Source organism: Capricornis sumatraensis, chromosome 8, assembly GCF_032405125.1.
Source record: "Capricornis sumatraensis isolate serow.1 chromosome 8, serow.2, whole genome shotgun sequence".
In the NCBI taxonomy this organism is placed as follows: Eukaryota; Metazoa; Chordata; class Mammalia; order Artiodactyla; family Bovidae; genus Capricornis; species Capricornis sumatraensis.
The window spans coordinates 105,643,269-105,666,679 of NC_091076.1; the positions used below are offsets into that span (position 1 = coordinate 105,643,269).

General features: G+C 43.6%; 1 protein-coding gene and 1 pseudogene across 1 annotated transcript in view; one reads left to right on the forward strand and one right to left on the reverse strand.

Moving 5' to 3' along the window:
• LOC138083699 (ferritin light chain, oocyte isoform-like) overlaps nucleotides 1–1,049 on the reverse strand; it is a 38,104-nt pseudogene extending 37,055 nt beyond the window's left edge.
• The window catches only part of GRB2 (growth factor receptor bound protein 2), a 64,163-nt gene continuing 41,278 nt past the window's right edge, over nucleotides 527–23,411 (forward strand). The window contains exons 1-2 of the mRNA XM_068976817.1: nucleotides 527–706; nucleotides 9,057–9,272. Of these exons, the coding sequence (XP_068832918.1) occupies nucleotides 9,195–9,272 (78 nt within the window). The 5' untranslated portion in view covers nucleotides 527–706; nucleotides 9,057–9,194. The remainder of the gene's footprint in view (nucleotides 707–9,056; nucleotides 9,273–23,411) is intronic.

A 23,411-nucleotide genomic window follows, 5' to 3' on the forward strand; every position in this document is an offset into this window, starting at 1 on the left:
GATCTTTCCAACCCAGGGATCGAACCCTGGTCTCCTGCATTCCGGGCGGAGTCTTTACCAGCTGAGCCAGCAGCGAACCCCAAGCATACTGGAGAATCTGTTTGGACCAAATTCTCAAATATTTCAAGACCTGGTCCTCCAGTGCTTCACGCTGGAGATTCCTTCCTCCTCACCTCCCCCCCGCCCCTCAACCCCAGCCAAATTGCCTCGGTTTGGTGGAAGGGGAAAGGAAGCGATCAGGACGTGGAGGAGAATTATTCCTCCGAGTGAGCGCTAATTTACCCGCTCTGGCACCGAAAGGGTTACAAAGACCGGGGTGGGTGGAGCCCGGCCGGTGCCACCTGCTGCGGGGCGGCCCGGCGCCTGCGCCCCGGCCCGTCGCCGGTCTACCTGCGGGGGCCGGGCGGGGGTGGGGCGCTTGCGCTCTGGGCCTTTTCCGCCGGGGCAAGTCTCGCGGGGGTGGGGCGGGGCGGAGCCGCGCGCGCAAGTTCTCGCGGGACCCCGAGGAGGAGCGGAAGCTAGGCGGCTGTGCTGCTTCAGCTACCGGACGGCGGCGGCGACGGCGGCGGCGGCGACGACGGGGAGGACTGTGGCGGTAACGGCGGCGGGGACAGGCGCTGCCCTCTGGGAGCCGCAGCGGGGTCGGCAGCCGCTCGCACCGCTGAAGAGGGGCCGGCCGGGCCAGAAGCCGAGCAGCTGCGCCACGGTGAGCGCGGCCGGTGGCGGCGCCGCTGCCTCGGTGCCCCGTCCTCCCCGCTTCGGTAGCGGGAGTTGGCCCGGGGTGGAGGGGTGGCCCGGGCCTGGCGAACCGGGGGCTGCTGGGCCTGGAGGTCGGGAGAGTGGAACCCCCGGGCTCGGAGCTCCACGTTTCCCCTTTTGGGGCGCTTCCTTCCTGGGCACCGTTCCTCCCCTGACCCTGGACAGAGCCCCAGACCGCGGCGCAGGAGGACGGGGTGGGTGGGTTCCTAATTGAATTTCACGCCTTTTCCGTGAGGGTTTTGCGCCGCAGGGGCCCGGGGAGAAGAAGCCCCAGGGCACCGGGCGCTCATTCCGTGAGTCAGTCTGACTCGGCACCGGGAGGCGGGGGGTTCGCGGCGGTTGCGAATGTGGTAATTGATGCTTCTTCAACCTGCTCGGCCACCACGTCACCGTCTCCGGGTGTTTGGGGGCCAAATTTTGGGAGAAAACCCACCACTCCTATTAAATCCTATGAGCGAGGACGTTTGCTACCGGAGCTAGTCGAAATGGCTTTGTTTCTGTCGCGTTTTGTTTTTTTGTGGGGGACTACTCTTTGAAAAAAAAACATTTGTCAAGAAAAATAAGCAGCAGTTCACTGGAATGCTTCGAGGGGAGATGGGAGGGAATCCCTGGTGTTTTTCATTTTGCAGCGCTCTCCGTGTATCTGATGGTAAGCCCTGTGAGTTACAGCTTATTTAGGGAGTTAAGTCAAGGTTGGCTTCACGTACAGTAACAGTATAATTTGCAGGGGAGCCCGGGTGCCCTCGAAGTCTGTCTTTGGGTACTGTTGATTCTCGGAAAAAGCGAGAAAGACATGTGAGAGAAATTAGCGTTAGTCTCCTTGGCTTTCTAGTGCCTCTTTCGCTTCCCTGCTACCCAGTTGTCTCGTTCTATTTCTCTCTTTCCACTGCGGACACTAAATGCTTACTTGTATAATGCAAGTCACTTGCCCCCTCCCCCCCGTTTTTTTCTTATCTACTTCCCTTTCCTCCTTATTGTCCCCTCTCTGGTACAGTTTTTTGAAGTTTCGGTCTTTGGCATAATTTGTTTTCTCCCTCATTTAAAGATCCCGTGTCTCTCCCGGGAAGGTGCCCTCTTTCTTGCTTTATCCTTTAGTTTCGAGCGTTCACTGTGTTCCTGCAGCCAGCCAGAAGGGTTGCTAGAGAGCCGTGCGAGACTTAAGTTCTCCCCCCTGGGAACTGGGAGGTGCGAAGGATTGAATTCAGCCATAAGTAATCAATACTGCCACTAGGCCCTAAGTGTAGCTTGATTGTGCTTTTGTGTTTTATTTGTTTTCTTCGTGTTTAGGTCACGGTTTTCTGCCTGTTCACGCTTCTCTTCCTATGTCTCTGTTAGTGAAGGAGATTGGGTCACTTTGGGGCTTATATTGGCTTTTAGTGGGGGTGATGAATGTTCAAAGCGAAAACCAGCGATAGCCCTGTATTACAGTAGAATTAAGATAGCCTGATACATTTAAGGAAATAAAACTTATTTAGACCATTGATGAATTAAGTAAAAGCCTGTTGGTGGTAATAGTGCTAATCTGTTCTTTACCAGGCTTCTGAGACCAGGCGTCTTTTCCTGCATCTGTTATAATCAGCCTTCTTTGTTGTTGTTGTTTTTGCAGAAAGAAATAACTTTGTTTGTTCTGTTACTCCTTCCTTTGTTGAGAATTTTCTGAATCCCAAAATTAAAAAAGGTTAATTCTTGTAATCAACTTTCTTTGATACTAAAAGCAGGCACTGAAATGCTTGAGGCAGTTTACTTAGCCAGTGTGTACAGATTTGAGGGACTGCTAGGTTTTAAATACTACTAGTCAGTGGTACTTAGAGATTTTTCTGCATGATTCCTGTTATCATGTTGCATGTTGTACAGCAACAGCTCTAGTTGTTACTTAGAAGAGTAGTAGATTTTGGAGAAATGAAGTAATATGGAGTAGAGACCCATCTTGTCCATCCTGAGAGAAACTAATAGTTACTTCCTTAATTCAGAAGAACTTTCTGGCAGTCTTGAATTCCACTGAGAGTCTTTGGTTCTGTTTGTCAAAGTTGGCTTTTTCCCAGTTGTGCCAAGTGAATATGTTTTCACTCTGTGCAAAGACATGGTAGTGCACGGTCTGAGATACAAAGTTTGAAATCTGGTCTAGAAGCCCTTACAGTACAGCCTTGTTTTGTTTTGTTTTAATGTAGCATGCATAAGAGTTACCTGTGGGACTTCCCTTGTGGTCCAGTGGTTAAGATTCTGAACTTCTGCTGCAGGGGGGCGAGGGTTCCATCCCTGGTGGGGGAACTAAGATCTCATGTGGCGTGGCGAGGCCAAAACAGAAAACATTACCTGTGAATCTTGTTTAAAATTAGGTTCCGGGGCTAAGGTCACACTACATTGCAGAACTCCAGAAGGCGCCTCACAGTGAAGCAGTCCCTGAATGGGCTGATTCTGATGTAACTGGACCAAGGGCCAAAATTGTTGTTACAGGATGCATCTGTAAATTCGTCAGACTGCAGTGTGACTTTAAATTACTCAGCTTAAAATTGCACTTTATGTAGACAGTAAACAATTAAAAGCCTAACAGAATAAGTGACTACAGATGTGATCAGTTTTACATGTGGGAATATTTGCGCAGTGTTAGGACTTGGATTTGGGGCTTCCCTGGTGGCTCAGCTGGTAAAGAATCTGCCTGCAATGCAGGAAGCCCCGGTTCGATTCCTGGATTGGGAGGATCCGCTGGAGAAGGGATAGGCTACCCGCTCCTGTATTCTTGGGATTCCCTGCTGGTTCAGCTGGTAAAGAATCCACCTGCAATGCAGGAGATCCCTGTTTGATTCCTGGGTGGGAGGGACAATCCCCTGGAGAAGGGAAAGGCTACTCACTCCAGTATTCTGGCCTGGAGCATTCCATGGACTATAGTCCATGGGCTCTCAAAGAGTCAGACATGACTGAGTGACTTTCACTTTCAGGACTTGGATTTGGAGCTGTTGAAGTTTATATTTACTGGTCAGTGTGCTTAATTGCATCTGACTTTTTTGTGACACCATAGACTGTAGCCCACCAGGCTCCTCTGTCAGTGGGATTTCCCAGGCACGAATACTGGAGTGGGTTGCCATTTCCTCCTCCAGGGGATCTTCCCGACTCAGGGATCGAACCCACATCTCCTGCATTGCGTCTCCTGTGTTGTGGCTGATTCTTTACCACTGAGCCACCAGGGAAACCTGTATTTAATAGGACTGTTAATTTGCCTACCAGAGCGTTCTCCTGAGTCTGTGTGTAGTTGGAACTCTAGATTTACTGAGAGCATGTGGGATGTTGAAGAGGGACCAGTGATGCTGGTTAATACCTCTTAGCGCTTTACAGGACTCAGCCTTCACAGGTTTTTTAATTAGCAAAATGACTTTATAAGGTGTAGGTGCTGTGATTTTCTTCATTTTCCAGCTGAGGGACACTAGGAATTCGAGAACGTGAGTTATTGCTCCAGTGTTGCCCACCCAGTTAATAAGTGGTAAAGTGATAACTAAATCCTGGTCTAACTCCAGAGCATCAGGAAGGTTTTGGGTTTTGTTCTTTCTAACTACAACAGCAATACATGCTTATGGTGAAAACAATGAAAGTACAGTTGAGGCATGTGGTACAGCAAGTAAAATATTCTGTCTCACAAAAATATCTCTGTCTTACTTCCAGAGATAGTCGTTGTTAACCTTTAAAATTTTTAAATAACACACTGATATAATTGTTTTATAGAAATGGAATAACTAATTTTTCTGCAGTTCTTTAAAGACACGAGCATATGTCTTGGTGCTTATACAGAAAGGTATTTCTTAGTTAGCTTCATGGATATTGATTAGGGTTAGATGTATTTTGCACATGGTATTTGTGTCACTGTTTCAGTGAGATAAATCTGGAACGTGATATTGCTTGTTCAGGGATGGATAGATGTCTTAAAATTATCAATAAATGCTATAAAATTACTCTCCAAAAAAATTGAATTAATTCCCTGCTAGAGTGTGAACTGTAACGGTTTTAATAATTGTAATCCAGTTCCAAGCATATTGTTAGATATATAGTAATTCTTCAAAATGTTAATAAACATTGGATAAAGAGTCTGAGAATAGTATTGCAGAGACTGGATAAATCTTTTAAAAGTTGACAATTAGTAGGTGAAAGAAATCTCATTGTTTAATTTGCTGGGTTTTTTGGGATGGGGTGTTTTTTGTTTGTTTTGGCTATGCTATACGGCTTAGGAGATAACAGTTCCCTGACCAGGGTTTGAACCTGGGCCATGGCTATGAAGGCCCTAATTTGCCATTTTAATAATGAAGATAAACATCTGCTAAGTATATGTCCATTTTAAGTAGAGTCCATTTTAACTTATTTTTGAGTGACTTACTGTCAGTCTCTATGGAGATGTCAGCTCCGGGAGTTGGTGATGGACAGGGAAACCTGGTGTGCTGGAGTCCATGGGGTCGCAAAGAGTTGGACATGACTGAGCAACTGAACTGAATGTCAGTCTCTATCCAAAGCGCTTCATGTATGTATATTATCTATATTATCTAATTTAATGCTTACTAAATCAGTAGGTGATATTATCTCCATTTTTACAGAAGAGAAAACTGAGGCTTGTTTAAAAGGCTTATTCAAAATTACGGCTGATATGCATCAGGGTCAGTACTTGAACCCGGGTCAGCCTGTCGATGCAGGCATAACACTAAGCTATGTTGGTCCAGTGTCCTGTATTTTATTTTCTATGAATTTTGGGAAGGAGAGAGTTGCATAGAGAAAATAAAATCATACGAATACCTTTGTGTGCCTGTGTGTGCTCACTCATGTCTGACTTTTTGCAACCGGAGGGACTGTAGCTTGCCTGGCTCCTCTGTCCTTGAGTTTTCCCAGGTAAGAAAACTGAAATGGACTGCCGTCTTTTCCAGGGGATCTTCTGACCTAGGGATCGAATCTGAGTCTCTTGCATCAGCAGGTAAATTCTTTACCGCTGTACCACTTGGGAAGCCCACAAATACCTTTAGGAGACTGCCTTTTAGGATGCGGTGCACATTGCTTTAAATGAACAACTCCAGCTGCACTCACCGCCGTTTTAACATTGCTTGAGATGGGCTGTAGGGTGTTGGCTGGTTCCAGTTCAGACACACTCTCATCAGGCTTTAGTGTACTCCCAGTCCATTTTCCTGGGGAATCAACAGCAACATACACTCTTAAAATCATTATACATTATACATTATACTTTTAGATTGATTTCTTTTTAAGTAATTAGTGTGGCGTACGTGATATAATTTGTTTCTGTCTTTAGTGAAACACACCCTTTTGAATTTCTCTAGCCTGGGTTCTTTTCTGTGGCTAGCCTAACAAGCTGACCTCCTCTCGTTTCCTCTGTGAGACACTAATTTTTATTTGGCACAGCTACAGAGCTACTGATTGGTTTCATTTCTATTCAACTGTATCTTACAAAGCAATTATTGCTTGAAACACAGTTTTCATGAGTGTTAGTCTGTTTAAGCTTTCTCTAGAAAACCTAAGGTAGAAAGTTGAGTATCAGGAAAGCAAATGTTGAAAACCGTCTTGATTTCTAGGGTCTGGCTGTCTGGTCACACTGCAGTTGTCTGGAATCCTGAATGACGAAGTTTATGCCCCGTGACGCATAGTACCTTTAGAGCCACAGTGCTTTGGGTTTTTGTCTGATTACTGTTTTTCAAAAATGAAACTCTTAAAATTTTTTTGACCTGTCCCAACAGTCAGACCTGGAGACAAGTGAAAATAAAGGATCAGGTCAGGGTAGGGAAAAGGGTATGGAAAATGTTGATAGGCGTGTAGCAGAGATTTTTTTGGAGAAGCTGTAAAAAAATTTTTTTAATATGTATACACTGAAAAGTAGGCAGAAAAAGGAGAAAGTTGTTAATGCCGGGAAAACTGAAAGATTGTACCAGAAAGGAAGACTGGTTATCATAGGTTATTTAAATCACCAGTGAACTATATTTCCTAATGTAATAGTATGAAAAAGTGTTAGTTGCTCAGTCGTGTCTGACTCTTTGCCAACCTGTGGACTGTAGCTTGCCAGGCTCCTCTGTCCATGGGATTCTCCAGGCAAGAATACTGGAGTAGGTTGCCAACTGCTTAAACCAAAATGTGTGGCATTATAGGGATGGGCTGTTTTCGCTCAATCGTGTCTGAATCTTTGCTGCCGTCTATGGGGTCGCACAGAGTCGGACACGACTGAAGTGACTTAGCAGCAGCAGCAGCAGGACTGAAGCCCACCAGGCTTCTCAGTCTGTGGGATTCTCTAGGCAAGAACTGTTGGAGTGGGTTGCCATTTCCTACTCAAGGGGATCCTCCTGACCCAGGGATGGAACCCACGTCTCCTGCTCAGCACAAATTCTTTACCACTGAACCACCTGGGAAGCTATAGGGATGGAGCAAGGTGAAATTGGCAGGGGTGAAACAGCTGAGTCCTTGTCTTTTAGGTGACAGGTGATGGCTGGAATAAACTAAGAAACAGCAGCAGAAGCATATTATTTAGAAATAGTAAACTTAAAGAGAAACTATAACCAAAATTGAGGGTCCTTGCTTATGGGTGTTGGGTAGGGAACTGTTCTTTTTAATAAGCCTTTTATTTACCCTGACTTTAAAAATTACGTATATGGATTCATTTCATTAAAAAGTAACTATGGTGAGTGTAAGTAAAGGGTGTTTAAGGACACACAAATACTCTGAGACTAGTGTTCATTTTTTTATACATATATTTGCTGGGACTCTTTCTTTGCTTTCCTGTCTTAGAGCCAGCACAGCATAATATATCCTAGGTATGGCCTGACTGAATAAACATGAGTTTAGTTTATTAGTTTACCTGCCATGGAATGTTTGGCCTTCAGAATTCGACTGAAGGACTTTTGTTGCCTGGTGAGTCTCTCCTCCTTGGTAACACTCATTTCCCTGTAATCTTAATATTCCCAGCTGGTTTACGCCTCAGTCTTTTTGCAGCTATGCTTGATTAATGCCCCAATTGTTAACTTTAGAACAAAAGAATGATAATCACTCCTGCCCCTCAAATGAGTCCTCTGCTAGATAGTAATTATCCACCAAAGGGTGTCACTATAAATAATCTGTCCTCATTCTGCCAGGGTCATTGTTGTTTTCTGCTTTTATTTAGCCTGTATGAAAACAGTGACTGGCCAAACAAGAACGGGGCTTCATTTTCCTTTAGTTGTGCAAAGGCCAAGGTTGTGTTTCAAATTCAGGGCTCCAAACTCTTCACTCCTCTGCGGTGATTGTACTGCCCAGGTTCCTTCCCCATCACCTGGTACATGACCCAAGGGTCATTACAGCGTCTTTGCCTGCAAGATGCTGTTTGGATCAGTTTAGTACTCCTCTGGCTCTGAGAAAAGCAGCTGTTCTCAGGGTAACTGTGAGAGGCTTGTGTTTGGCCTTTTGGCACCATTTCCTAGGCAAGCTATCTGGCAGCTCAGATTCTGAAAAAGGGATTGCTTTCAAGTGTAGATCAGGACTTAACTGTGCTCCTTAGGCTAGTTAGGAATGAGTCGAGGCTGCTTCTGGAATGCTGAGCCTTGGACGGCTGTTTCAAGGGCTGTTGGGGCCCCTGAAGTCTTGGGGGTCTTGGTAGGGGAGCCCTGTGCAGGAGTCCGTCTCCGCCCACCAGAGATTCTGAGCTCTATCTCCTTTCTCTGGTCACCTGAGCTTGCCCATCACGGATCGCGAGTGGAGAGCAGCCAGCTGAATAAAAAAGTAGTTCGCACGGTCATGCTCCCACTTTCTAGGGGAGACGGAGATTTCGTTTCAGAAAACAGTTAAAGCAGCCCGGGACCAAACCCACGTTGCTGCCTTTTGACTGTGGAGAAGGGGACCCAGCTTTTTTAAAAAACCGGATCGGTTGGTAGGAGAAAGGAGGGAAGGGGCCTGTATCACTGAGAAGAGTAGGGGGCCATCCCCTGGGGCAGGCCTTTCTTCCGGTGGACTGCATTTCGTGCCTGGAGAGCAGCAGAGGGTCGAGGGAGGAAAGGCGGAGACCACCGGGACTCCAGCCGGTTCCTGCACACCGAGCACACCCAGCGGGAGGGAAGAGGAAGTGTGATCGGGAAAGGCCCGAGCCGCCGCCGCCATTGGCCGGCAGGCCTGTCAGTCGCCTGGGGGCTGAGGCTGAAAAGAGGAAGAAGGAGCTCGGGGCTCCTGCCTGGAAGGGAGGGCGGAGGGCTGAGCCCGACCGAGCCAGGGGGCGTGGGGGCTGGGACGGCAGGCCGACGGGCAGGGCGGGGCTGCCTTCGATCGGGCCACTTCTCTCAATCTGCGCTCTCCTGATTCAGGGTGGCATTGTGTGTCCCGGCGTGCGGGAGCCAGTCCCCGAAGAGAGGCGAGGCTGAGCCCAGAGCGCTGGGTCGCTTCAGCAGGGAAGACTCCCTTCCCCCCTGCTCCAGGCTGCTGAGCCCTGAGCCCCGCTCAGAATGGAAGCCATCGCCAAATATGACTTCAAAGCCACCGCAGACGACGAGCTGAGCTTCAAAAGGGGGGACATCCTCAAGGTAAGTACTTATGCCCAGCTGGCGGTGAGACGGCCTCTCCGTGTGCTCACCTGCCGCCTTTTGCCCTGATAACACACAAAGAAGCTGTGCTTGTCCTTGTTTCATTGCCCACTTTAACATTTACCATCCTGGGTGATTTGGAAAGCTAGATACCTGGTGGAATATCAAATATGACTTCAGGTGGTTGGGGTGATGTATGGTCCTTAACTGCCTTTGTGTGAATGCCTAAGTATTCATATTTGCTTGTTAATATTGGTAGTTCATGTAGAGTTTTTTTTTTAAGAAGGATTTGTGAAAAGCACTCAATTAGTCTTATTTTTGGAGAAGGAAATGGCAACCCACTCCAGTATTCTTGCCTAGAGAATCCCAGGGACGGGGAAGCCTGGTGGGCAGCCATCTATGGGGTCGCAGAGTCGGATATGACTGAAGCAACTTAACAGCAACAGTCTTATTTTACATAGTCAAAAGATTTTTGCATTCTGGAATGTGATTCTAGTAGGTTAGAAATTAATTTACCCTAGTTTAGAGAGGGTTAGAAGTACATGGCAAAACTTATTCAAGAACCTCAGTGTATTCTTATTCTTTGTGAAACAGCCAATGGCGTTCTAAATAACAAGGTTCAACTTGCTATTGTACAACAGAAATCGATTTTCTTGAAAGAAACTTGAGCAATTACCCCCATATTAAGACACTTAGTTGCACGAAAGAAACCTGCTGACAATTTAAAAATAAGCTTCTTTACAGTTTGCAGCTCATTTTGAGCTGCACTATTTACGTGAGATTCGCCTTCCACTTGGCACGTGTTAATTAGGGTAGCATGATGGCAGCTTGCCCTTTTGGATACATAATTCATTTTTACACGGGTGGGTGTTATTGAATAGTGCATCAACCCTGGGGAAAACCTAAAGTTTAATGTTTGAGTCTTCACTGTGTCTTCAGTTTTGACTTTTTTCCACTGACCCTCAGTCAGATGGTTGGAATTTGCCAACCAGTTGTTTATTACTCTTGAATGAAATTATTATCATTTTATAAAGAAGAAAGTGGGAATACAGAAGTATGATTCTTTATCAGAGGGCTTGTGGCTTGTTTTTGAGTTTTGTGGGCCTGAGGAGAGTCCCGCTCTGGCTACCGGAGGCGCAGGGTCCTGCTCCTAAGCTACCTGCACGGTGGCTTCCCTCATGTTAGAAATGCAGGCCGTGCTTCATAGAAGGTGATGAAGAGCCCTGTCAGGAGAAGGAGACTGCGTGTGTTCTTTTCAGCTGTTTTTGTGATGCCACGCTTTTTGACAGTATTCTCAAAGTAAGCACGAAATTGTCAGAAAGCAGACAAAACCAGCTGAGTGAAATACTATACGTCATCTGTTTCTGTTTCTTTAGGTAGAAATCACCAAACTTAGACCCTAAATTATTCTATCATTGATGTACAGAGGAGATTGATGTTTTCTTAGGTGATTACTATTTTCAGCAGATAGCCTTCTCCTGATACTATAATAAGATTGGCTCTTCAAAGAGGAAGAAAAAAAGTCAAGTAGCCACAGTTGTCACTTGTACAAAAATGCTTTGAGGGGGGTCAAGCTTCGGGTTTTTGTTTGTTTACTTAAATACAAATTAGAGGTTTTTGTTAAGCTTACCCTAGAAACTTGAAACTTGCACCTAGAAGTTCATGTTTTTTCTTTAAGTCTATCCAGCTGGACATTTAGCACTGAAGCAACAGATCAAAACAAAACTGTGAGCTTGAAGTCTGTTTTAGAGAATTTTTAGGTGAGAACTTTCCCTGTTGGTACTACCACTGAAGTGAGTCTTGATCACGAGCATTTTGTAAGTTCTCTACCTTAAACCAGTAAACTTCTTCTTGTTTAGTCACTAAAGTTGTGTCTGACTCCTTGCGACCCATGGACTGCAGCACGCCAGGCTTCTTTGTCTTCAGTATTTCCTGGAGTATTTGCGCAAACTCATATCCATTGAGTTGGTGATGCCATCTAACCATATCATCCTCTGTTGCCTCCTCCGCCTCTTGCCTTCAGTCTTTCCCAGCATCAGGGTCTTTTCCAGTCAGTCAGCTCTTCACATCAGGTGGCCAAAGTATTGCAGCTTCTGCATCAGTCCTTCTAGTGAATATTCAGGGTTGATTTCCTTCAGCATTGATTGGTTTGCTCTCTTTGCTGTCCAGTGACACTTGTTCAAACTTCTTGAACAAGTGTAATATCCTTTCCCATCCCCCAATGAGTTTGATACTGTAAATTTTTTATGAAATTTTTATGATGGAGGAGAAAGTGAATCAGAGTGCTCACATTTACTTTCAGAGTGTCTGGGGAAAGAGAAGATACATATGTTTGGTTCTTTCCAGTTTGGCAGATAACTGGCATATGAAGTCATAATGCCATTATTGCTTTTGAATGGTAGCCGTTAGCTGTTTGTTAGTAATCTTGTGGCTTTACTCCAAAAAAAAAAAGAGTGACGATACAGTAGTTGCCCTTTGTCTCATAATTCTGTGAAACAGCTGAGTGAAGAGAAGTGCTTTGTCTTAAATGCTATTATTTAAAAAATAATTTTTTTTCTTTTGATTATTAAAGAAGTAACTGGCTTCATTTGGGTGGCTGTGATTTGTTTTGCTAACTCTTTAGGTTGTTAGTTGTGCGCTAAATTATGGTTAGAAGTGGCTGGAAAGCATTGACCAGATTCCCTCGATTGAAATAAGCATATATTTTCTCTTTGTTGATAAGAGGGACACATACACATGGGCGTTGAATACATTTTATTTGAAGATAATGAAATAGAAAGGGGCTCGGCCCTCTGCCTCTGGCTAGAGTTCCTGGTTAACTTTTGGTGGGTGTTGATGCCTGTCCTCCAGCACACCACTTCCTTAATTTCTATCTATGTATCGATTTGTACTGCCCTGAGAAAAGAGAACAAGTTAAAATGCCTTTTTGGAACCCTTAAGTAAGGCTTCAGTATATCTGCCTTTGTTAATTTCCCTCTGAAAAAAAGCTTTCTTTTTTTTGAGGCGCGCCAGGGAGGGCACTGGGACATAGCGAATGAAGGGAACTGCTCTGCTTCTGCAGTTTCAGATCTTACACGGCTGCTGCTGCTGCTGAGTCGCTTCAGTCGTTTCCGACTCTGTGCGACCCCATAGATGGCAGCCCACCAGGCTCCCCTGTCCTGCATGGCTGGAAGGAACCTAAATTTCACCCCCATTGAAGGGCAGCCTTGAGATAGCCCCAGGGGTTCTCCACTGGGGCCCTGAATCCTCTGCCCTAGAATACACAGAATGCTGAGCTTATCTGAAGTTGCATCTGCCTTCTAGTGGCTTTTTTGTACCTCTACTTCAGCTAGGAATTAAGAGACTGTTTTGAGCTCTCAAACCTAGGCTCATTGCATTCTTGAGCTGGATCCTTATTTTCTAGAGACAGACCTTTGACTCTTGAAGAATACCAGCAGTAGATCATCTCATGATCTTTGTCTGGCACGAACCTCCTTTCCAGGTTCCTAAACTGCTTTAAAACTCGGTCTTGGTGGCTTTAAAACTCGTTCAGTGCTGGTGGCCCTGTTTCACGCTTACATAGCATCTCCATGAGCCACATTCTGGGGTAAGTGGCCTTGAGAGTTGGGGGGAAAATAGATGTACTTTGTCCCTTCAGGAACTCTAAAATAAGAGAAATGAGGTAAATATGTGAAACTGTGCAAGAGTGTGTAAAATTAGAGGATCTTCAGAACAGGAAGAGACATCCGTATTTTACAGGTGAGGAAATGGTAGCCGTGGAGGTTAACGTGGCACAGCTGTTAGTGCTGATCTGGTATTTGAGAGAATGCTGAAGTTGGGTCACACACTTTAACTGCCAGTATAACTTAGAGGGAAAGAGATTGGTAAGGGCTCAAGTCGGAGAGAGCTGCGTGCAGGAGGCGTGACTTGCACTGGTCCTTGTGTTGAGCAGGGGGAGGGGGAGTGGGACTGGGCTTGTTGTGTTTCAGACAGGAATGTTAGAATAAGGTGATAGTCTGTGACAGAATGGAAAATAAGATAGAATTGGAGCCAAGCAAGGAAAACTCAGTAAGAGTTTGATCTTGTCCTTAAGCCTCTGAAGGTTATTAGCTGATGATGAAAGTATTCTCTGTGTAAATCTAATGATTTCTAGGAGGGGAGCCTGGAGTCCCAGCCTCCCTGGTCACAGTTATCAGGCTGTGAGATATGGGCCTGCACAGGTATTGGAGACTAGGAGTGAAGGACAGGGGTGCTTTGAGTTAAAGGAAATATAATGGAATTTCTGCCTGTCAAGGGTGGTGGTGGGGGCATTTGAATACATTTCCTGTGTAACTGAGAAGAGAATGTCCATTGAGTATGCTCCTGAGAACCAGGAACATGAGCTAGGGTTTGATTAGTTACAGTTTTCACAACAGCTCGTAAGTCCTGAATTTCAGTGCACAAGTCTCATTTCAGGTGTTTGAACATCATACCTAAAAAATAAGAAGATAGGGTAGGGTTTTCTCCTTCAGTGTTTCAAAATGAGCGTATTGATATCGTTTTTGAAGTATTTCTTTGCCTATTGATAAGAATTGTTACCAGTCTTGTTAACTAAACTGAAAATGTTGCGTTTAACCCTCAAGAATGAGGGCAGTTTGCATTCTCTTACAACAGTTTGCCTTTCATTGTATGTATTTCGCCCTCTGCCATCTGAATGGACTATTTCTAAAAAGGTGCTAAGGATGAACTTTCAGTTCCTATGCAGTGTTCCTTTTCGAGGGAACTGGGGCCCGGGGAGGTGGGGGAACTGGCTGAAGACCAGTCATCGCTGTTTGGAGAAAGAAGTGTCTAAGGAAACGCACTGTTCCTTTGGAGTCTTCAGTTCTGACCGCATGAGCCATTATAGTTAAGTCATCATTGAATGGCTTCTGTTGATGGGGCATTTAATGTGTGCCTCAGAGTTACATGTGATTTCTGATTTGGGGCGTCGAAAGGTTGGCATTATTAGTGCCGTCTCATGGGTGCAGAAGTTAACTAATGGGCTCAGGTAAGAGGCAGAGCTGGGGATTGATCTTCAGCTGGCTACAGTACTTCCCCTGCAGTACATTAATGCCCCTGTTAACCATCAGGTGTGAGTAAACCAGAAATGGAAACTTATCGGCAGTCCTGAATTGCTCACCTGGGAGGCACGGACAGCCGTCTCATGGCACTGTCTGTGCGTAGTGACATATTAGACATCCTACATAAGGTAAGCTGAGGGTAATAATAAAGGAAATGAGGTGGGGAAACGGGCATTTCGCCTGTCCGATGAGAAGAGCTGATGAACACGGGCCCACCCTCTCTTGGCGAGGGTGTGAGGATATGGGTTTGTCGCCTCCCGCCAGTAGAGGTTTGTGTGAACACAGTTGGTTTTTCTCAACAGTGGCTTGGTGATACAGGTTAGACCATAAAATGACCCAGCAATTCTGCTTTTAAGAATTCAGTCTTAAGAAAATTCACACACATATTTTTAAAAATTGTAGATATAAGGATATTTATTTCAGTGAATCTGTATACCACCTAGAAAAGAAATTTCTGCAGTTAAATTATGAAATAGGATCATTTTTAAGATGCACTTCAGAGATATTAAAAGATGTAAACAAAGGCATCTTCGAATCCATAGAATTACCTATTAGGGGGAAAAAACCTTACAAGAACTGATTATGGTGCCTGTAAAGTGGGCTTCCCAGGTGGCTCAGTGGTATAAAGAATCTGCCTGCTCTGTGGAAGATGTGCGTTTGATCCCCTGGGGGAGGAAATGGCAAGCCACTCCTGTATTCTCGCCTGGAAAATCCCATGGACCAAGGAGCCTGTTGGGTTACAGCCCATGGAGTTGCAGAGATAGGCACAGCTGAGCAACTGGAAAAGAGCAATGCCGTTTCTGCGGACAATGCTGGTCTCTTTGGCAGGTGTGTCCTCTCTCCTGCCTCCTGGTGGGTGTGGAACGAGAGACACCTGCGGTGGTGACCTGCTCCAGGCCTGACTCCCCTGCAGACCCCGACTCTGCCGCTGGCAGGTCCCGCCGTGGGGTCTTGGGAAGCTCTGCTTTGGTTCTGCCGTCCTCAGAATGGGAACAGTGGCATCTGCCTTCCTAGAGTCACAGTGAGGATTCAAGACCTAATACATTAGTGTGCTTAAGGCAGTGACTTGCATTAAGCAGATAGTTGTGCTCCCTGCCGTTAATTTTATTAATGTTTCTCAGACACACAAGAGGCAAGAGGGTGTCTTCCAGCCACTGGCTCAGGTGACTTAAGTCACATGACTTGATGCACATAACTGGTCAGGTGCTTGTCCTAAAATTACCTCAGACTCGGAACTGTGTCCCCTGTCCCGGAGCTGAGCTGAAAGCGTGATATTGGTGGAGGGTGTGTGAAAGACAGTAGCTCCTTTGTTCTCTCTCTTAGGGTTAAACCGGAAAGCAGAGAGGTGGGTATTTAGCCCAGCGTCCTGTTGGGGACCTCGCTGTTGTGTATTTCTTGGGCTGAGTGGAGCTTTGGGATTATGCTTTTGGCTAGTATTAGAAATGATAGATGAAACAGCCTTGGGAAAAACTCCTTATATTTTATATAAGGTGTCCTTCATTATTAGGCCTTCCCTGGTGGCTCAAATAGTAAAGAATCTCCCTTGCAATGCAGGAGACGTGGGTTCGATCCCTGGGTTGGGAAGATCCCCTAGAGAAGGGAATGGCTACCCACTCCAGTATTCTTGCTCAGAGAATCCCATGGACAGAGGAGCCTGGAGTCTTTGGTTATTATAGGCGTCCCCAGGCAGGACTTGTGGGAGAATGTTCTCTATGGTCTCAGTATCTAGGAGAGGTATATTTTCCCCTCAGACAGCGTTTTGAAATCTTAAGGATGCTATAAACAATGCCTTGGTATGTTTCCTTCTTTATCATGTAGGAAAGCTTAGAGCCTGCTTTGGTCTCATTTCTAGCAGTAGCTCTTACATTTTCTGTCCTAATGTTTTTATTGAAACAGGTAATAATTATTAGTGGTTAAATAGTGTTTTTTTCATGCTAACAATGGCTTTGATTTTTAACTAATTTGTTTTTTCTTTAACAGCGGAGCTTTAAAATCTACATTTAGCAAAATGGCAAAGACTTTTGTAATACTTTGCTTTTGAAAACTACAGAAAGCATCAGTTTTTTTTAAGTGAGAGGAAATGTATTTTGGACCTTGAAACTGTAAACTTCACAGAGAACAAGAGAGCAGTGTGTTTTCAGTCAGAATATTGATCATTGCGTGTCTTCTTCGTGTCATTATTTCATAGGTCTTTTGCTTTCCTGGATGAATGTGTATGGTTTGAAATGGATTGCTAGAGGAAAAAGACTATATTTTCATTTTATTATCAGTTTTTCCATTTTTCTTAACATTTAAAATTATTTTAGCAAATGTTAATAGAAACAAATAGGAAATTCAAAGGCCTCCATAAACTCCTCACTGCAGCATTTTTACTCTTACAGATCTCTTCGAGGCTTTATCATTGCCCAGACGTTTTTATAGTGCTAGAATTATAGCAGACTTAAGATACAACATATGTTACCATTCTCATATTTGTTTTACTAATTATTTTTAATGGTTTAATATTTTTAGATATTTGTAAAGTTAATATTCTATAATTGACTTAGATATTTTCCTATTGCTGGATTCTTGTTTCTATTAAAAATTTAGTGCATAATCTCAGAGGAGGCTTTTGATTATGTCTGATGCTCTATTGTCCTAAAGGACTGAACAGATTACCTACTTGAGATCATGTTAAATGAGAATGGCCCGTAATCTTAGAATACACAATAATGGTGCAGCTAGTGTTGGCTTCATTCTCTGTCCTCCTTTAACAATAGAACATTATTTCACAGTTTGACAGTGTTTTATGAGACTGTGGAACCAGATCTGTGAAGTGATTGAATCCTTCTTCAGCATCTAAGACACCTCACAGCAGCATACAGTTTTTCTGAAGCATGTTTTATTTCATACTGTCCTTTCAGGTGATTAATTTGCTTTTTTATAGCTGTGTCAAGTAAACAAGTAATTTTGATAGCTGAGAAATTTAATGTGTATTCATAGATGTAGTTTTAATTCAGTTTTACTTCTCTGGCTAAATGAATCCCTTCTAGAGGGAGATGGATCATCCATCCTCACTCATGTTTGGAAAAAGATGGGAAGACAGACAAACCAAGCTTTGTTGAGTTGATGCTTGCAAATGTTTAGCTTTAGAGCCAGGAGGCTCTGCTGAGAGCTTTGGAGAAAAAAGTAGAGAGACTTATTGAAACATCCTCACGCTCTCACACGTACTGCAATACAAAGGAAAAAAAAACTGTCATGTTTTCTCTGGTGGTTGGGATGACTGAGAACTGTTGCTTTCTATAGCATGCTTTTCTATAATGGATATTTTTATAAGCATATATTAGTTTCATAATCAGAAAAACCGTAAAAAAAAAAAACACTACAGTAGTCTTCCAGATGTCAGTGTATAAGTCAACAAACGTTTTAGAGTCTCTTTTGCTTTCTTCGAAGGACAAAGAAATCACAGTGGACAGCTTCATAGACTAAATTTGTTTCAGTTCTTTTTGGTGCAGGCGTGCAAGGATCTCCACATTATCTAGGTCTACTCCATAGAATGACTAGATGTAGAATAGAGAATGCACAGCAATAAGCTAAAAGCCTGCTCTGCCCTTTTCCTTGTGAAAAACTAAGATTGGCCCTAAAACTGGTATTGCTGCCCAGATTTCTAGTTAAATCTCGCTTATCTTTTCCCTGCACCTGATACAAAACTAATGTAATGTGCTTTCTTACTTATGTAATTTTGATTTCAGTCTGTCTCCAAACTGGACTGAGATTAGTAATGCAGCCAAATTGTAGTTTTTCAGAGGTTTAATTATCCATGTCTCCTTCCTTGTCTGCTGTCTGCATTGAGCTTTAATCAAGTTCACATTTTATTTATCAACATCTATAAAAATGTTTAGCTTTGAAAAGTAAAATTAAGAGAAAAAATGAGGATTTGCAGTTATTAGTGGGTTTGAGTAGTGCACTCAAAAAAAATCAGATGTCTGTATTTCATGCTTTTTAAATGTTTATCAAAGTAGTTTAATAGAAAAGTATAAAGGACCATAATCCCTCCTGTCCGCCAGATAACTTTTTGAAATTAAATAAACATATGTTGTACTTGTTAGCAGATGTAAAAGGCAGGCATTCCTCCCATAGAAAATAACTGTTCTGCTTTTCTGTAACCTTCAGGAAAAGAAAAGCATTTAGCGAATAGAGCCATAGGTGCTTTCACTATACTTTCTGGGTATGATGAGAAGCACAGTGAAGCCACACGCAAAATTGTAATAATGAAAGAAAGCAGGTGCTTCGTCTTTGGAAGGAAGGATGGGGTTTCTGTTTAAATGTACTGAGCCTCTTTAGAAAAAAGCAGTAGCTCGAAAGGTTTCTTTGCCAGCCTATCAGAGAAGATAATAATGATTAAGACTTTCTCAGAGTCACATTGTTTTAGCTGAGTCAGAGTAGATCTTGAACCTGAAATTGGTGTTAATTTTCCCAGAAGCTGTGCTAACATTGTCTGCATCTGATATCCAAATGAATCTGTGGCTAATGGCCTCACTTAGTGCTAGAAGTGGAAACTTGTAGCCCTGCAAGTCTTTTCCTGGAGACCAATAAAGTCTCCAGTACTTCGGCCACCTGCTGCAAAGAGCCGACTCACTGGAAAAGACCCTGATGCTGGGAAAGATTGAGGGGAGGAGGAGAGGAGAAGGGGACGACAGAGGACGAGATGATGGTTGGGTGGTGTCACTGACTCAGTGGACGTGGGTTTGAGCGAACTCTGGGAAATAGTGAAGGACAGGGAAACCTGGCGTGCTCCAGTCCATGCGGTCACACAGAGTCAGACACGACTGAGCCACTGAACAACAGTAGGTTGCTGACTGAGAAGGAACTAGCGTTTGACTCGAAAAGTCATTCTCTTTGTGTTCAGGTCCCCTCTGTCTGCCTTCTTGGAGCAGCTGATGTACATACACATACCTGAACAGTTGTTGCCCTTAAAGACTATAGAAGTTATTTTCAAACGTAGCTATTAGTGTGTTGGTATTGTGTGTCAAAAGTGTAAGCTTTCTGCATGTTCTTTCTCTCACTCTTCTTTCTTATTAGATATTAAAGGTCTCGCAGACGAAGCAGACTTCTCATTTGCATATTCTCCGATAACCTGATGAAAATGATTGATTACCTGCTTTAGGAGGGGGTTGACTTTTATAAATAGAAGAATAGCAACCTCAATTTGAAGTGAACTATGGGACACTTTTTCCTTTAATGTAAATATTTATAAATACTTAAGAGTATAGCCTTAAATTTGCCTCTAAATGCTGCTTTAGTTGCTTCCCATAAATCTGGGTGTGCAGTGGTTTTTGTTTTCATTAATCTCAAAATATTTTCCAATTTGTTGGTTTTTTTCTTTGACCTATTGGTTATTTAGGAGTGTGTTGTTTAATTTCCACATATTTGTGAATTTCCCAGAATTCCTTTTGCTGCTGATTTCTAGTTTAATTCCATTAGGCTTACAGAGCATGCTGATTAAAGTTCTTCTACATTTATTGAGGCTTGTTTTATGGCCTGGCATGTGGGCTGTTCTGGAGAAGGTTCTGCTGTGTGCTGTTGGTTTGAGTGTTCTCTGGATGTCTCTTAGGTCTAGTCGGTTTTTTTTCCTTGAGTATGTGTCATGATAGTTGTAGAATTTTGATGAATTCTTAACACATTATTGACTGGTGGATTTTTGCAGAAACTAACACCTGTGGGATTAATACGTCTCTTGTCAGCAGTACATTAAGACTGCTTACCCCGGTGTCCTGGTGAGTTACATGAACAAACTGAGTTTTTCCTAGGCTAAGGGTACAGTGCTTAGTGCAAAGGGTTTGAGATGTAGATGTATTTAATAATTCAATTTTGAGAGCTATGCAAGAGGTATGCACAGTGTTCTGAATGAAAACAGACTTGGTAAGACAGGTGTATTGAAAAGTTTTCTGAGCTAATTTAGAAATACTCGTAACTGCTCTGTCCATCCAGGTATGTCTGACGTACTGAGGCCTTTGTTTCTAACATTAACAGAGCTTACTGTCAAACTCGGAAGAGTTGTTGGAATTGTCCTAGAACATGTAAACTTGAAAGGTCAATTGCCTTTCAGTGTTTTTGACAGTTATAAAAGTAGACATTCTGATAACAACATGGCCCATGCACAGAGCTTCCCAGTAATTATGACACTTCATGTTTCGTAACCATCAATCTCAATTTTATGTCCATGACACCACCACCCCACTTTTTAAGGAAATATTTATGGAAATAGGTTTCTGTTACACAATTGTATTTAGAACATGCTGAGTAATGTTTTTAAGGGGGATTACTTTAAAGTAGAACTTTCCAGCTATTTAAAATAGCATGAACTTTACACTAGTATTTTGGTAACTTCAGAAATGGAAAGGATTAAACATTTTATTTTCTCCAACACCATATGAATGTGAATTATATTTAACAAGTTTATAGTCCAGCATGGTATACACCTGAAATCTGCTATCTAGATGTTAGTTTCTAAAGTTTAAAAAATCTGTGGTCAGAGAAGTGGAAAATTGAATACCTTTTCATGAAGCCTTTGAAAGAAAATTGCTCAAGTAAATAAAGAACTTCAAGATTCCTCTTCATAGACTTGAAAACATTTACTGAGCTAAACATGTACTCAGTTGTTTATCAGATATAAGAATGGGAGCCCCAAAGTTCAGTGTTCTGTTTACAGGAAGGGTAGAATAAAATGTCAGTGCTACTTGCGCTCTTAGCCAGGGTCCCTCGACAGGATTCTCTCATTAAGATAAAACTGAAACTGCAACAGCATCTTTACTGAGCGTAGTTTCCTGGGTTTTGTTTTTGTTTTTTACTTTTTTGTATTGGAATATAGTTAACTGCTGGGAAGAATTAAGGGCAGAAGAAGAGGCGTCAGAGGATGAGATGGTTGTATGGCATCACCGACGCAGTGGACACAAATGAACTCGGGCAAAGTTCGGGAGATGGTGAGGGACAGGGAGGCCTGATGTGCTGCAGTCACGGGGTCGTAGAGAGTTGGACACGACTGGGCGACTGAACAGCATAGTTGAGTAACAGTGTTGTGGTAGTTTCAAGTGCACAGCAGTGACACATGTATCCTTTTAAAAAATCTTTTCCCATTTAAGTTGTTACGTAATAATGAGCAGAGTTCCCTTTATGAACCTAGGGGTTTTTTTTAACATAGATTTTTTTTTTTAAAGCAAGTTTATTTTAGAACATTTTAGATTTACCGAAAAACTTGCAAAGAGAGCACGGAAAGATCCCCTATATCTCACACCCAGTTTCTCACTAATGTCTTACATTGGTGTAGTACATTTGTTAACCACTCACTAGTGAACCAATACTGAGCCACCATTTTAAGCATTTTTATGCCTGCACTGGGCCTTCATTGCTGCGCATGGGCGTCTGTAGCTGCGGCAAGCAGGCCTTCCTGGTAGGGGCTTCTTTTGTTTCGGACCACAGGCTCTAGGCACCTGGACTTCAGTCGCTGTGGCGTGTGGGCTCAGCAGTTGCGGCCCCGCAGCCTGTGACATCTTCCCGGGCCAGGGCGCAGACCTGTGTCCCCTGCACTGGCAGGCAGAGTCTTTACTACTGGGTCACCAGGGGCGTTCAGGACGTGTTATTATTACTCAGGCTTCCTTCATGTTTCCTAGCGTCCTTTTTCCTGTTCCAGGATTCCATCCAGGATGCTACATTGTTGAGTTGTGTCTCCTTAGGCTTATCTTGGCTGTGTTGGCCGAACATAGATTAAAACACAAACTCTCAAAGTTTAATATGACCTTTTGATTTTTTGATAGTCTGTACTTAAGAATTGTTTCCTAAAAGCTCATAAATTGTTGTTTTTGTGGAAGATGTTATTGCTCATGTAACGCTTATTGACATTTTTAAGGTCGGACCATTCAAGTATTTGGCTTCCATGTGAACTGATGATGCTGGATAGTGACCACATTCTTCCATACTGTAGCCCGTAGCCTTATATGACTGTTGAAATTAGGTAAAGTATTCACTTCTTCACTTGCACTGGCTGTGTTTCAAGGTCCTACTAGCTGTGTCTGGCTAATGGCTGCTATATTGGACAGTGCAGCTGTAGGACATTTATGTCATTGTAAGAAGCCTCTTTGGACAGCCCTGCTGTAGAATGTCACCACCAAATAACGGTGTTTTTGTGTTCAGAGTATTTTGGGTGTCAGTTGGAAATGCCGGGAATCATATCTTCCCTCTCGGTGCAAACCATTGATGGTGACCCTGGTCTTTGGAGATGGGGCCCTTGGGCAGAATCAGGTCGGGGGAGGGAGAGGAGGAGGCTGCTGTGGACCGACAGTGGAACTGGGGCAGGATTTCTCTTCCTCTCCTTGTGGCCCTTTGACTTCCCAGACCCTTTTCTCCATAGCGCTGAGCCTTTTCTACCGCCAGCCACGCAGACAGAGGCAGATACTAGGGACCTGTAGTCATCCCGTGGAGTCTGAGGCGTGCTCGTCGAATGGCTCCACTGGGGTGACACACAGTGTGTTGTGGAGTCCAGTGCTGCCTCTTCTAATTTGAGTTCCTTGTGTCATTGGACGTGTATTGTGGTCTCGAGCTGAATGTGCAGACTGCAGCATCTGAGGCCCATCCAGAGCGCAGAGGCAGCGTTTCTCTGAATTCAGCAAAACCATAATTATCGTGTTTTCTTTTCAGAACTCTGTTTTACATAAATATCTTGGGCAAAGTCTTACTCTTACTGTAGTCATTTTGTTTCTTTGTGTTAAATTACATTGACATTTTGCACAATTAAATATCCTTACCCTAAAAGCTCTACAGTGTTTCATTAGTGAACATAACTTGCCAGAAATGTCAAATAATGGGATGATGAACCATTGTAATTATGTTTAAACAGTATTTGGTCAGTTTTCAAAAATGAGGTGCATCATTTCCCTGAACACTGAGCCATTTCACACTTTGTGGTCTTCAGACCTGCCATTCCTTTTGTCCAGTGTAACCTTGGTCACCTCCCATCCTTCTCTCGTGACTTACAGCAAGCCTGCCTGAGTTCCAGAAGTCTTTCTCGACGCTTTTCTTTCCCTCA